The following is a 13,441-nucleotide window of genomic DNA, read 5'->3' as shown; positions in this document are numbered from 1 at the left end:
GAGGGTAACAGAGTCTTCCTCATCAACTTTAGACACTGCATAGGTACTTACTTATAGGTACCAACATCTCTCAATAAAGACAACAGATCTTTTTAGAACCACCCAAGATCTAAACACATAAGCTTGATGTATATCTGAAAAATATGACTTTTTTTGCTTGGAGTCGTGCACCCAATGCGTTAGGAGTCATGCACCTAACAAGTTAGCAGTCATGCACCCAATGCGTTAGGAGTCATGTACCCAACGCGTAGGAGTCGTGCACCCAGCTCGGGCACACCAGGGGGCCGCGCTGGGTACAAGACTCCTAATTTGACAGTAAAAAATAAATTTGCACATATCACTAATTTCTATTTTCCCAGGTTACTCCATCCCCCGGGGCCAGTATACAACTTTGGGGACCATGGGGGGAGCCCCAATGCCCCCAAGGTCCCAGCCAGCTCCTCGCATCCTTTGGGAGCCGGCATTGCTTTCCCACACGGGGAGCTGCTAACATGCAACTCCCCGTGTGGAAAAGCAATATGGTTTGCATTTTGAAAGAGAGAGCAGGTTTCCCTGCTCTCTCTTTCAAAATCAAAACCAATTTTGCTATGACAGGGCGGAGACTTCGGCTTTCACCCTGCCATTGCAAACAGCAGTGTCCCGGGGATGGGCACCCCCGGACACTGCAGGAGCTGGCCCTGGGGGGTGGCGGTCCTCAGGGCCCTTGACGGCTCCAGGAGGGTGGCCACAAGGCCTTTGAGCCCCCCTCCCATGTATTTTGCTGGGGGAGTCCTTTGAGCCCCCCCACTCATTTACTTTGTAGCCCCGGTGGGTGGGGGACACCTGAGTTGGGGGGCCCCTCTGGGCCCCCATCAAATTTTATATTTTTGCCCCCAGAATTTGGCCCCCCCGGAGGCTAATTATTTTTTTATTATTAATTATTATCCCACGCTTCATTTTAGTTTTATTTTTATGGCAGGATCCGCGCACCCTGTGTGTATTTTGCAGTTTAAAAAAAAAACATTTTTTGGGCCCTGGGGGTCCTTGTGTGAACCCCTAAGCAGGTCTAGAGGGTCAAGGTATTTCTACCCTGCCCCCTTTATACGTGTTGCACACTTGTTCTACTGACTTCTTGAGCCTCTGTTCTACTGAGGCACAAAATGGCTGCCAACACTACCTGGTTTGGAATGTTGACAGCCAGTTGACAGCCAATTAGCATGCAGCTCGTGATCGGAAGGGTGCGCATAGGGTGCGTGGATCCACCGCGGCCATAGATATATATGTGATTTTACTTTGATTTTCTCAGGAACTACTGAACAGATTTACACCATTTAACCAAAAGGCACAAGTCTGAACCTAAGCTAGCTCTTTGCCAAATTTGGTGAAATTCTGTTTAGCAGTTCGGGCTGTAGCTGCGACTAAAGGTTCCTATGGAAAATTGCATGGTGAATACACGTTTTGAGACCCCCTTTTTTCTCAGCCCCCGCCTGACGAATCACCCTGAGACTTTCAGGATAGGAGCGGACCGGAGCGGGTCACAAGTTTGTAGGGAAAATAAACTTTAACTATTTCCAATTCACTACTCTATGTCTCATCCAATACCTCTTTCAATATATCCTATAGCTTCACTCTCTGTCTTATCCCAAACCTCATTGTACTATTATGATCTCCTAGAAACTAACTCTTTGCAGACTCGACCCTTATCCATCCATCCATTGACTCATCCCAAACCTCATTTTACTACTATGATCTTCCAGAACGCACTTTCTAGACTCTCCCTTCCTCTATCCCTCCTTTATCTCAGTCAATACAACAAACAAACTCACATGTCCACTGATAAAATAAAAAATGTACATTTCCCTTTACCAACCCACCACCAATCCATGTTGGGTTCCGGAGTAGCAATCTGCTTGCTGAAAAGTCCATCAACACTGTATCAAGGGTAGTAAGCGCCATATAAATACAATTTAAATTGCAATTATGTTTATAAAGTTTTACTTCAAGTAACTTGTTCGCTATTCCTATTGTGGGGATGCATTGATGAGGGTTTGTGGCATGATATGGCCCCTCGCGGCGGGATGCCTGACTTTCACCTTGTGGATACCCTGCTATCTCACAGGGGAATACCAGGAAGGGTTCCCTAAGCAAGCGCCGGGAAACCCACTGCGGGTAGCTGTGCGCTATATAAGCTCAACTACATTTACATTTACATTTACATTTACATATGGATTGTGATAGTGCATATACAATATGTAGCTGTGAGCATGCTAACTCAAGGCAATTGGTTTCAACAGGTTGAGTGCTTTACAACTACAGGACTCAACCAGCAGTGATAGAATAAAGCTATCATGCTCACTGTAAAGTGTGGTATAATGTGAAACTGTACATCAGTACCTCTATCAATGACTGACTACACAATACCATGTATGTTATTTTCAAGTCCTGAAGAAGTAAAAAATTAAGTTTCTAAACACATGTTGACTTCTGGTTCTTTTGTGCTATTAAAGTGGAACAAGAGAAGTCGGAAGTTCATTTTGTTTTATAAATGATCCCAAAGCAAATAAGCTCTTATTCAAGTATTTTCAAAAAGATGGAACAACAAACACATCCTGGGAACTGATTACTTTGTCAAACCTCAGCTTTGTCTTTATAAAAAGTACTGAATTCACACATTTGTAAAATAAAGAAATCTTACCCAATACCATTGTAAGGCACTGATGGACACATTGCGGGCCCAATCCACAGAGGTAAAAACTTGGATTTAAGTTTAATACTTTTTGGAATCCACAAATGTAAATGACTAATAGTAACTTTACTACTGCCAACTTTATTACTAGTACCTTTACTTGCAATAAAGTTACTATTAGAAGCTTAGCATTGTGAATACCAAAAACAAGTAAATGTAAGTCTAAGTTTACTACTTTTTGGTATTCACAAAGGTAATTTACAACCAGTAACTTCACTACTTGTAGGTTTAGAACTACTAATAATGTTACAAGATTTACTAGTAGAAAAGTTAGTAGTAGTAACTTTCCTTTATGAATACCAAAAAGTAGTAGACTTAGACTTAAGTTTTAGTTTGCCCTTGCGAATCAGGCCCTGCAAGTCGGTTGCCTTTAGGAGGCACTGTGCCTTTATATGCTGATATTGAAATCTAGCTTCACAATGCTTTTCTCTTTGCAGCTGTGCAATGACACAAACCATGAATGTACAGGTAGTAGAAAATGGCCAGTCACTGCAAGTCATGTTTGAGATCGAGGCATTCATCTTTAATGGGCAGCCTGATGTCTATATGTGGTGTGATGTGTCCCTTTGCCTGAAGGATCCATCAACTACCTGCCAGGTGAGTCATGAGGATTGATGCAGAAAAAGAATGTAAAGAACTTTTTAAACATGAGATGTATGAGCCCTGCTAGAAGCAGGTTTGAGCACAGTCACAGTCAGTTACTGTCATGAACAGTGAAGGGCAGGCGCATGTGCAACGAGACACTTGAACATGCAGATGGAATCCTCATCTAGATTATATACCACTAAACTTCATGACTACGATTCCTCTTTCTTCATCCCAGTACTTATTGAAGAATTATCCTCCAGCCGCCAATGGTCACACTTTCCAAGCTCTTTTTCATTTTCATGGATGACGCCAGCTATCCTCCTATAAACCCCCAATGCCTCTTTCTTGTGACAATTTTGTGTCTCAGCTAGACAGATCATTTACTGTCTCTTCAAGACCTTTAGCTTTCTAACAGTGGGCTTACCACTTGGCTTCATTTTCACTCTCATTTGCTTACTTTATATTGGTATCTTGCAGTAGTCTTCATTCCTTTTCATGTGTATGTCTCTTCCTTGGAGCATCGATGCATTACTTGTGTCCTTCCACATCTCATTTTTGGAGAGTCTTTTTCAGGTTGATTCCTCTTATATTCCTCCCACCCCTTTTCCTTCCCACCTTTATTCCTGTTGCTCGCTCCCACCCAACCTGTTTCCAAAAGCCCTCTATCAGATTGTTGAGGGAGGTTTGCAGATAGTAAGGGATGCAGGGAGGCTTCTGACTACTGAGATGAGGAAGGAAACTTACAGTTAAGTAATCTAAATATTACCTCGACATCTCTTTCCTCTTCCCATTCTTTACATATTGAGGATATGCCCAAGCAGTATGTCATAATCACAGTCACCCACAAGACATTCTACCAAGACAAAACCATCCTTGGGTGCAGAAAAAACTATTTTATCATTACTACACTGTATTAAAACAAAGACACTGTATGGAAAGTTCAATATCAACCTTAAAATAAATGCCTGCATTACAAGGAAACCATAATTGCAAAACATAATTAAATTCACTGAGTTTCATGTGATAAACCAGAGAACAGCCCAAGAGAAATCCTAAGGATGTCCACAAACATGACATGACTAAATCACCTCTATAACACATCTATATTGAACATATAGGTCCTTTGTTCAAATAGTAAGAAATCAAAAAAGGTGAGTACTTCCAAGTAGATACAAAAGGGATACCGCCTCTCTTAGTTGATCTCTTAGTTGATTAAAACATAATATTTAGATCTCTTCCATTCCTCAACAGAAAATATTCATTTAACCTCAAGAGTATGAATCTTAGACCTTGACTCTGAAGAGATACTGCCATTCAGAAAGGTTTGAAAGTACCTTAGTTTCTAGTAACAGTTCAAATAACACCATAATAATATTTATAATCCACAAACAAAAACAAATCTACCCTTATACAATCTTAACTATAGATGGGAGCTAGAGATGTTTTCATTATCCATACTCCTTGATGTTGAGTATGCTACCAAGAAGAAACTCCTTGTAGATGGGAATTCTGCTGAGTCTCGTAAAGAAGGTAACTTTAAAAAGAGAAAACGGCCATAGTACATTCAAGGAAGGGGAAAGACGTAAACCTTTGTCCTCAAGTAGGTAAAACCTTAGAAAAAACAAGAGCTGTCTACAGACCAATAAAGGCTTAAGGTTGCTTAATCTTACCAACTGACGATACAAGTCAGGATTCTGCCCTCCTGCCACTAGATGTCACTCAAGACATGGCCTATCGATGGAGAGAAGCACCCTCAATGTCCAGATACCCTAAGGATGACAGTGGTGTGGTATACAAATACTGGTTGATTAACTCACAAGGGCCCTTTGCGATTCGGGCCTTGCATCAATATAGGAAAGCATTCCCATCTCCACTTAGTATACTTCATTTCCCTCCACCTCCCAGTCCAGGTTTTTGTTCCACTTCCCTAATGCATTATTGTTCTTGTAGTTCCCTCTGTCAGACCCATCATAGATCATGGCCTGGTGGTTGTTCCCTATTCATTAGCTTGGTTCCTAACCCCTTTATATATGCATTCTGGACACTTCTCTGCATCTGTTCCAATCCATACTCTATTCCAGGTTTTCATATTCCTTGTCTTGTGTCTCCTGGTTCCTGTGGTCTTTCCTTTTCCAGGCCCCTGTTCAGCTTTCCCTTCATTGGTGGTTCCTTGATTCCCTACACCTGGTTAAGTCCTTGCACCTGGCTTTCTACCTGCACATGCCTTTCTCCCTACACCTGTGCTCCTCCCCGGAACCTCCATCTTTTTCATCCCTGTGAGCGCAGATTTGTGTGACTTGCAATTGATTTTAGCATGTCCTTGTGTTCTGTTGTGTTCCTGCTGGTGTTAGTACAGGTCTGTTCTTTGATTCTGTTCCCTTTCTGCTGTACCCATTTCCATTATTTAGCTATTTGTAGTATCTATTTTCTGTCTCTTGTTTTCTTTCATCTTTTTCCTGTGTTAGCCATTGATCGTAGTCTCCTGCCTGCACTTTTCTTGAATTGCTCTGTTACATGCAGACTCCCTGCCTTGTGTTTTATGTTCCTGTTTGTCTGCATATTTCTGGTGTGTCTTTTTTGACTGCACATCTTTCCTAGCCTTGTTTTCAGTATTTCAGCTTGGTGTATTTGAGTCCAAGTTTTGACCCTAATTTCAGTCCTGCTTTTCCTGAGCCCGGTTTCTGTTTTGGTTTTCCTTGTTATGTTCCCTGTTTATCTGTCTAGTGGTTATATTGTACTTTTGATTGTCCGACCTTCCACAGGTGCCACTTAGACTCCAAGGCTTGTGCCTTTGACACAGAGAACCACTAGCGCTCCTTCTCCATAGGAGCTGCTGGGAGTCTAAATGAACTCTGTGAGATTAATCAGCTCCTTGCTTTTGTATAAGATCATCCCCCCCTCACAGATAGATCATTATCCAGGGAGTATACAAACTATCATTCATGCTAGTTTGAATATTGTTTCCCTTGATTCCCTTTGTGGTAGAACTTGTTATACTATATTTTCCCTTTTCAGACTTTCAGTTTCCTAGTCAAAGCCTGTCCCTGCCTACTTTAGGCCTCAGCCTCTGTGCTCTGTTCCTTCTTAGCCTTCAGGTACATACTTGTATATGGTTTATACCAGCACTGGGAATCTCACACCCCCTATATTCATGCCTTGACCCCGGGACACCCAGCTAGGCCCCCTTCAGAAACATTTGTTAAAAAACTCTCCTGCATGAATATTGAAACACATACCATAAAACCATAAATTGTAAGAAGGTTTTTCCTTTTTTCATCACTGATATGAGCCAGTTTAAAAATACCTGATCACTAGTTGAAAAACCTGAAGTCCCTCTTGGTAACACTAAATGCCTTAGAATAACTAGGCTTCTAAAGTACTCATCAATTCAAGCAGGAGGTATTTATACTCAAAATGTCTTGGATCCTAGAGTGCAAACGCAAACCTTTATTCCAGATGTCAAGGGTTGAACTACTAAGATAACCTCTCATGAATACTCCATAGGACCGAAATGAATGTCTCATCAATTTATGATGACGATTTAGGGCTACATTCGTCCAGATTCATTTTTGTGCAAGGAATAAAAGGAGTGTCGCCATTTGCCCGCACAAATATTCCTTACTTCAATATCATTAGCTCAAGAATGCATTTGAACTGCTATCTCGATGCCTAGAGAAGGGTAAATAAAAAGAAACCCATTTCAAGAATAGTATCATATCATGGCCCAAATTGAAAAATTTTCTCCATGAATCTAGTCTCCACAATGAGTCCACATTCTGCCCCCTCCAAGTTAATTACCAAGTGAAGTTATCACCTTTGATAAAATGGTCATCTCTGCAATTAACTAACTCAGGAAGAAAAAAATATATTTCAAACATACTGTGCCATACTCTCAAGTGAAATTGATGTCACCCTTTGAAGAATGTGGTTATAGAGCGGGCAGACAAATATGGCTTTAGGGACAAAGAAAAGTAACTGGAGGAGGGGTACCTTCAGGTTTATTATCAACTCTACTACCAAAACATTTGTAAGGCCCTACTGTGGAAATCAAGTAAGACCTTTTCAAAATACTTTGGCAATGTTTTGACAAAGGTTATATTAGTTCAAAGTAATTCTAATTTCTAGAACATAATTCAATTTGAGATTGAAAACCAAACCTGCAGGACCATTCATTACTGGGCGGCAGTCTCTTCGAGAGGCCATATAAAAGAAAATTCATATATTTAAGATACCTCAGATTTCATCAAGGAAATTGGAGGAATACCTTTTGACAAACAAACACAATGGTTAGCAACACTTGACATTGTCTCCCTCTATACCAGTATATAACAGGGAAAATAATTGGAAGTGAATTAACTTTATTTAAAAGACAGGGCACAACCATATCAGGTACCAGCCCAATTCAGTCCTGTCTTTATCCAGAATTACTTGAAAAAACCTTTTCTTGCTCGGCAATGATTTTTTGCAAGTTAAGGGTACTGCAATGGGTTGTTCATCTGCCCCTGTAACAGCATTTTCTTGTGTTTTACTCTCATTGTTTTATTATGAGCTGGAATCCCAAGAAGTCGGGTGGTGAGTCATAGGGAGGTGGTGCCTCAGTGAAAAACACAATGAATGTGTTTGTTCATACATGTGAGGAAATGCGGTGCTATTGGGGCAGGGAGAACCACCTCATTCCTTGAAATGTAGTCAAACATAGCATAGTAATAAACTAAACACCCTCGAGCACACACTAATAAATAATATTAATAATAAAACTCAAAAATGTAACAGTTGTATTCTTTATTTGATCTTTATTTTGGAATTCTCTTGTTTAGTATTTGAAATCTTTTAGCCCCATAAGCCAACACGTGTTTCGGCTCTCACAGGTAAATATCCTGCGACTTCATCGGGGCTATTTTTTTCAAAGTTTGGCCATGGCTAACTAGGTAGCCAGCCAACGGTGTACATAATAAGACATGCCGGACGGACGGAGATCTGAAATGTCATGTTGTATGACCAGCTGGGACGTTTCATTACTTTTTAATGCATCACTCTTTAACAAAAATCTTTTTCCGTTTTATTTTTTCTGTTTAACTTTCCTACTGATCACCCAGACACTTTATTTGCTGATGCCATAATAGATCTCTTATCTATCCTTATTCTTGCATCCTTCCATCCTCTATCCCTACTCTAAATAGCTCTCTTTTGCGGGGGTGAGGGTCTTAACTGCAGATTCCTTACCTTTCAAATTCCCTAAGACTAGACCAGGAACTCTTTCTAGTGATTGCTCTTGCGTGCCAACAGGTAGAATCAAGGAGCTCCCTTTACATCCCTTCCGTAAGTAACAACACAGAGCCATTTATTGGTGCCACACCTAATCGCTTACTTAATTATGTGACCTTTAGAGATTCCTAAAAGTTTCCTCTGAAGAACGGTGAAGAAGTAAGAAATTGAGAAATGTATGGTTAAATAGTGTCAAAAAGACAGGAAAGTTACTTACCTGCAATTCTAGTTCTCCAAGGGCTTCATAAAAACCACATAAGCCCTTAATAAATATACCTGTATACAGATGAACAAAGGTCTTCATGCGAAAAGTGCACTTTACACAGAAGAAAAACTGTCTACATAGCATGTAAGAAGGTTACAATTGGCCAAAATGCTTTTCACTATCAAAAGGCAGTGATTAAAAACAAAATACTCCCTATTTGTGACCAGAAACATCTGTCACAGACCTTTTATAATAGGAAGAAGGAAGGAGATGGTGTGCAATGGTAGCAGATAGACTGACATAGAAATGGAAGTAAAACTGGTGCTATGCCTGGAAGGGCCTCACCCTTCCACCTCTGTCCCAGCGTCCCCCACGGTGATCGTTAGGTCTTTCAGTTTTATGAACCCAGGAGGATCCTAGGTGGAAGAGTAAAGAGCACTGCATAGTACAGCAAGTCCATCTCACTAGAAAAAGACTGACTAGAGAGCAGAAACAGCATCCACTGTCACCCAAATCAATTTTGAATGGAAGCCTGTCCTAGTTGGGCAGCAGCTGAGGAGTCCAGATAAAGACATAGGGCCTAATTACGATGTCGGTTGGAAAGCATTCCAACCGACTCCTTGTCGGAATGGTTTCCAACCGACTCTGGTTCGGTGAGTCCAACTGACCGATTATGATCTTTCCGAACACCATTTGGTTGGACTTCCATTTATTTCAATGGGAGCCGCATTCTGAGCGACAACATAGGCTCACATTGAGAAAAGGGGTATTTCCATAAAACCTTGCACCCTGTGGCGGGCAACCAATAGTGCCTGTCACACTGTACATGGTTGTATAGAGCAGTCCCATGGATACTCCTACAGGCCCCAACCTGAGGTGTCTGAGTGAAGGAGGTCTGCTACAGGCCCCTAAAGTGAGTTTCCAACAGCCATTTTGTGTCGTACAGACCGATTCAGAAAAGCTGTAGAATCCGACATTGTAATACGTCGGTCGGATATACAGTCCATAGACCTGTACCTTCTGGCTCTGATCAACTCGGAGTGTCCGAATGCCAGTCGGACTGAGTTGGAAAGACTGAACATTTACCATCTATTGCAACATAGTTGGTCAGAAATGTTTCTGTGTCTGTCGGAAACATGGGTTCCAATAGGGGTTATGAAATTTCGAATGCCATTTGGAGCCTTTCCGACCAACATCTTAATGAGGCCCATAATGTCTCATGAAAGTATGGACGCACGTCCATGTTGCAGCCTTATAAATCTCTGAAATAGAGACATTCCTTATTAGAGCCACAAAGCTACTTTTCCATGGTGAAGTGAACTTTGGGTGTACCAGATACAAAAGTGTTTGTTAACTGGTAACATCGCAAAAACAATCACCTCCGCTGCTTCATTTCTATTGTTCTGTCCAAACAGCATTTTAAAACTCAATTCGCATCCCACATCTAGAGAACTCCCTCTTCTGGTGCTGAAGGGTTAGGAAAGGAAGCTGGTAAGTCTACTGCCCAATTGATATTTGAAGTCTGAAATTACTTTCTGTTGAAAACCTGGGAGAGTTCCCATCACCATGTGTTCTTAAAGGACACAGTGTAAAGTTCCTGGGAGCCCAATGCCTAAAGTTTGCTTACTTTGTAGGCAGAGGTGAATTGATGCCAGGAGACAGCTTTCCAAGTAGATTTTGGCTTGGTTATAGGATCAAAAGGTAGACCATTAACTATATTTAGCACACATAGCGAGGACGAGAACTAGCAGGATGAAATCCTAATTCCTTATAGGAAAGCTTTCACAAAAGAAATTCCAAAGTAAGAAGTTTTTCCAGATTTCCTGTAGGCAGGGATACTGCTGAATGTACCTCAAATGATGAAAATTGAAGCAAGGCCTTGCCAAGTGTAGCAGGTAAGAAATCTCTACTTCTTCCTGAACTCTTGATAGTTCACAGTTGTTTTGGATACTCCAGATTCAGTACCTCTTCCATTTAAAAACATATTAGGTTTTTTGTGTTTTTTATGTTGCTTCTTTTAATGCTCCAATGCCGTCTTGAGGCAGGTTCAAATATCCATACTGTAAGAATTTAGGAATTCAGAAAGCAGGCCAAAAAGTTCAGCAATGGAAGGATCTGCCCCAAATGTGTACAGGAGATCCAGTCTGCATGGCAACCTCCTATTTGGTCACTCAAATAGATAAAGAAGGCCCCTGATCCTCCAATGACGTGGCTACTCAGGTGCAATCAAAACATTCTGGCTTTGCAACGGTGCACTTGAGCAGCACATTCAGGATCCACCAAATTGCAAGAAAACACATACAGAATTCTCCCTGACCTGTCCATCAAAATGGCATTCTCATTCGACCCAAGTTAATAGTATCCTGAAGCACAGTCTGAGCATTTGTGTTACCTGCTTCTGTGAACAAGTCTATTTGATAGATACTATGTAGCACATTAGCATTGACAACCCACTCATCGGTGTTGGAAAGATAGGCTGTGCAAGTTTGCTTCTGTATCCTGGATCCCTGTAAAAAGTAGCTGTCTTTTGCTGTCAATTGTAATTCCAGAGGCACTAGTCAGATGCTTCCGGCTATCTGGCTCTGAAACAAAACTTCCAATGAATATTCTGGGAACAGACTTACAGAACAGTCTTAAAGTTGTGCCCGAGAATTTACAACTCCTTTTCCCTCCACTTTGGGCCTTTATTTAGGCCTTTATAACATCCACTGTTGCTCTAGGTATCTACAGCCCACTTAGCTTGGTTTGTTGCTAATATAGGTAATCATATACTGTACAGAATGGGGTTATGGCAATGTGAATGCTCTTGTAGACTATGAAGCCTGATGTTTAGGTAATGAAAATAACCATGTGTTCTGCGCACACCGAGATTAAAACAACAAAGATAACCTTGTGTATTAGGCAGCATGGAGTTAAGGCGATGTCAGTTATATGATCTTGCAAGTAGTGGATATGAGCGATTGTGACATTTTGTACGGTGACGATTTGCCAGATAGAAAGTAGGGAGTGGCATGAGAAGGTGTTGAATGTCTGTGTGACAGATGAGCAGCTTTTGAGTGAGAAGTAGTATCTGGATATCATCTTATGCCCTTTGTGAAGAGGGCTTGTTTGTGAGCAGGTGCTGAGTGTGTGAGCCTGGTGGATACAAGGGTTCCAGCGGTACTTTTCTTGCTGGGCGCAGTAGGAGCATTCGACTAGTTTTTGTTCCAGATGTTAAGGTTGGTGTTGAATGGAATGCCAGATGTTAGGGGTTTGCTGAGTCACTATGTGGGAGGTGTATAGTGTGATGGAAGTGCATATTATGATCTGTTGGTAGTTAACAGGGGTGCCTGGGGTGAGTGGGATGTTTGGTGTTCTGGATGAATGAGAATTCCAGATGTGATGGAGGCTCCGTTTGTGAGAAAAAACGTAAATACTCTCTGCCTTTCTTATTCCCTTTTAGTGTTCATCTTCATCTGATTCTGCAAGTACGGGCCCCTAACTCGTGAAACGGCTTCGATTAGGATTTCAGGTTTGTTTTACATGTTGTCTCACTTGCACTGCTGTGGAGCATTGTTTTGGGTAATCAGTAACAGCTATATAAGAAGTCCATCCTAGAATACCCTGCTCTGAAATTGACTCACCGCTGTAGTAATACCTACTTATCAAGATATGCACCCAAACTTCCTCTGTATGCTCCATTAAATACATTATTTAATTATGTGTTATGCTACTGGCAGGAAGAAACAGGTGGAGGCACCTGCTGGATAGGATGGGGAGCCACATGACTATCCCATACCAATCAGCAAACCCTTCTGGAGTCTGCTGTGAGAGTCTTTGCTTACCTGCATGATCTGGGGAGACAAGGGCACTGGCGGGACCAGCCTGCTCTTTTACAATAGAAAGAAGACGCAGGCAAAGTCTCACCCTGAGTAAGACACTGAGGTGCTGGTCCAGGCGGCCTGGACACCCCATGGAACTGTTGTTCTGAACTGCTGTAGAAATTTGCTGAATGGAGATGTGTAACAGGCAGGAGCACGGGCTCTGGACTGCCAGGTGGCATCCGGGATTAGTGCCACCCAACCCCACCCATCTGGTCAGATCATAGGGAGAGGGGCGCAGGCTTCAAGGCTGCTTGGCCTTTGCTCTTCTGGGTGGGTTCCACAAAAGGCAGACTCTTATGTCTGACAGCCCTGGCAGAGTGGAAGCTCTTTGCTTGAAACAACAGTCAATGCTGGGCAAGCAGTCAATCCATAAGTCGACCATGTTTGCTAATTTCCAACAGAGTACAGTGCTGCTAAACCAACTGTGACCAGTCCGTCCTCTACGTGGATGTCAGCTTCACATTCCTCCTTGTTCTCAATTAAAGCAGGCTCTGAGGAAAGGCCCATTGAATAGGGCTAGAAAGCAGCAGCAGACCTGGGACTAGGGCAGGCAGTTCAGGGCCCTTGTGGAAAGTAGGGCAAACAAATAGATGACAAAGTAGCATTGTCCGTAATAATCCTGAGAAAAGTTAACTGCCTAACTTGTAATCCTTGTATCCCGAATAACAAGAGAGCAACATTCAAAACCAACCTCCTCGAACTCTGGCTGTGCTCAAAGAGTCAAATTAGCCCACATCTTGACTTTCAAGACAGGTTGGCCATTTGGGCACCTATTCATTCCTATGGCAAGTGTGA

The 13,441-nt window shown here is 41.9% G+C and overlaps 1 protein-coding gene across 1 annotated transcript in view; it reads left to right on the top strand.

Annotated features, from left to right (window-relative positions):
- The window catches only part of LOC144826944 (uncharacterized), a 203,670-nt gene that overhangs the window by 178,163 nt on the left and 12,066 nt on the right, over positions 1–13,441 (top strand). Inside the window, exons 6-7 of the mRNA XM_078685406.1 lie at positions 3,163–3,322; positions 12,226–12,294. Of these exons, the coding sequence (XP_078541532.1) occupies positions 3,163–3,322; positions 12,226–12,264 (199 nt within the window). The 3' untranslated portion in view covers positions 12,265–12,294. The remainder of the gene's footprint in view (positions 1–3,162; positions 3,323–12,225; positions 12,295–13,441) is intronic.

The sequence above is a fragment of the Lissotriton helveticus genome, chromosome 4_1 (genome assembly GCF_964261635.1).
Source record: "Lissotriton helveticus chromosome 4_1, aLisHel1.1, whole genome shotgun sequence".
NCBI lineage: Eukaryota > Metazoa > Chordata > Amphibia > Caudata > Salamandridae > Lissotriton > Lissotriton helveticus.
This window is presented reverse-complemented; position numbering and strand designations above follow the sequence as displayed.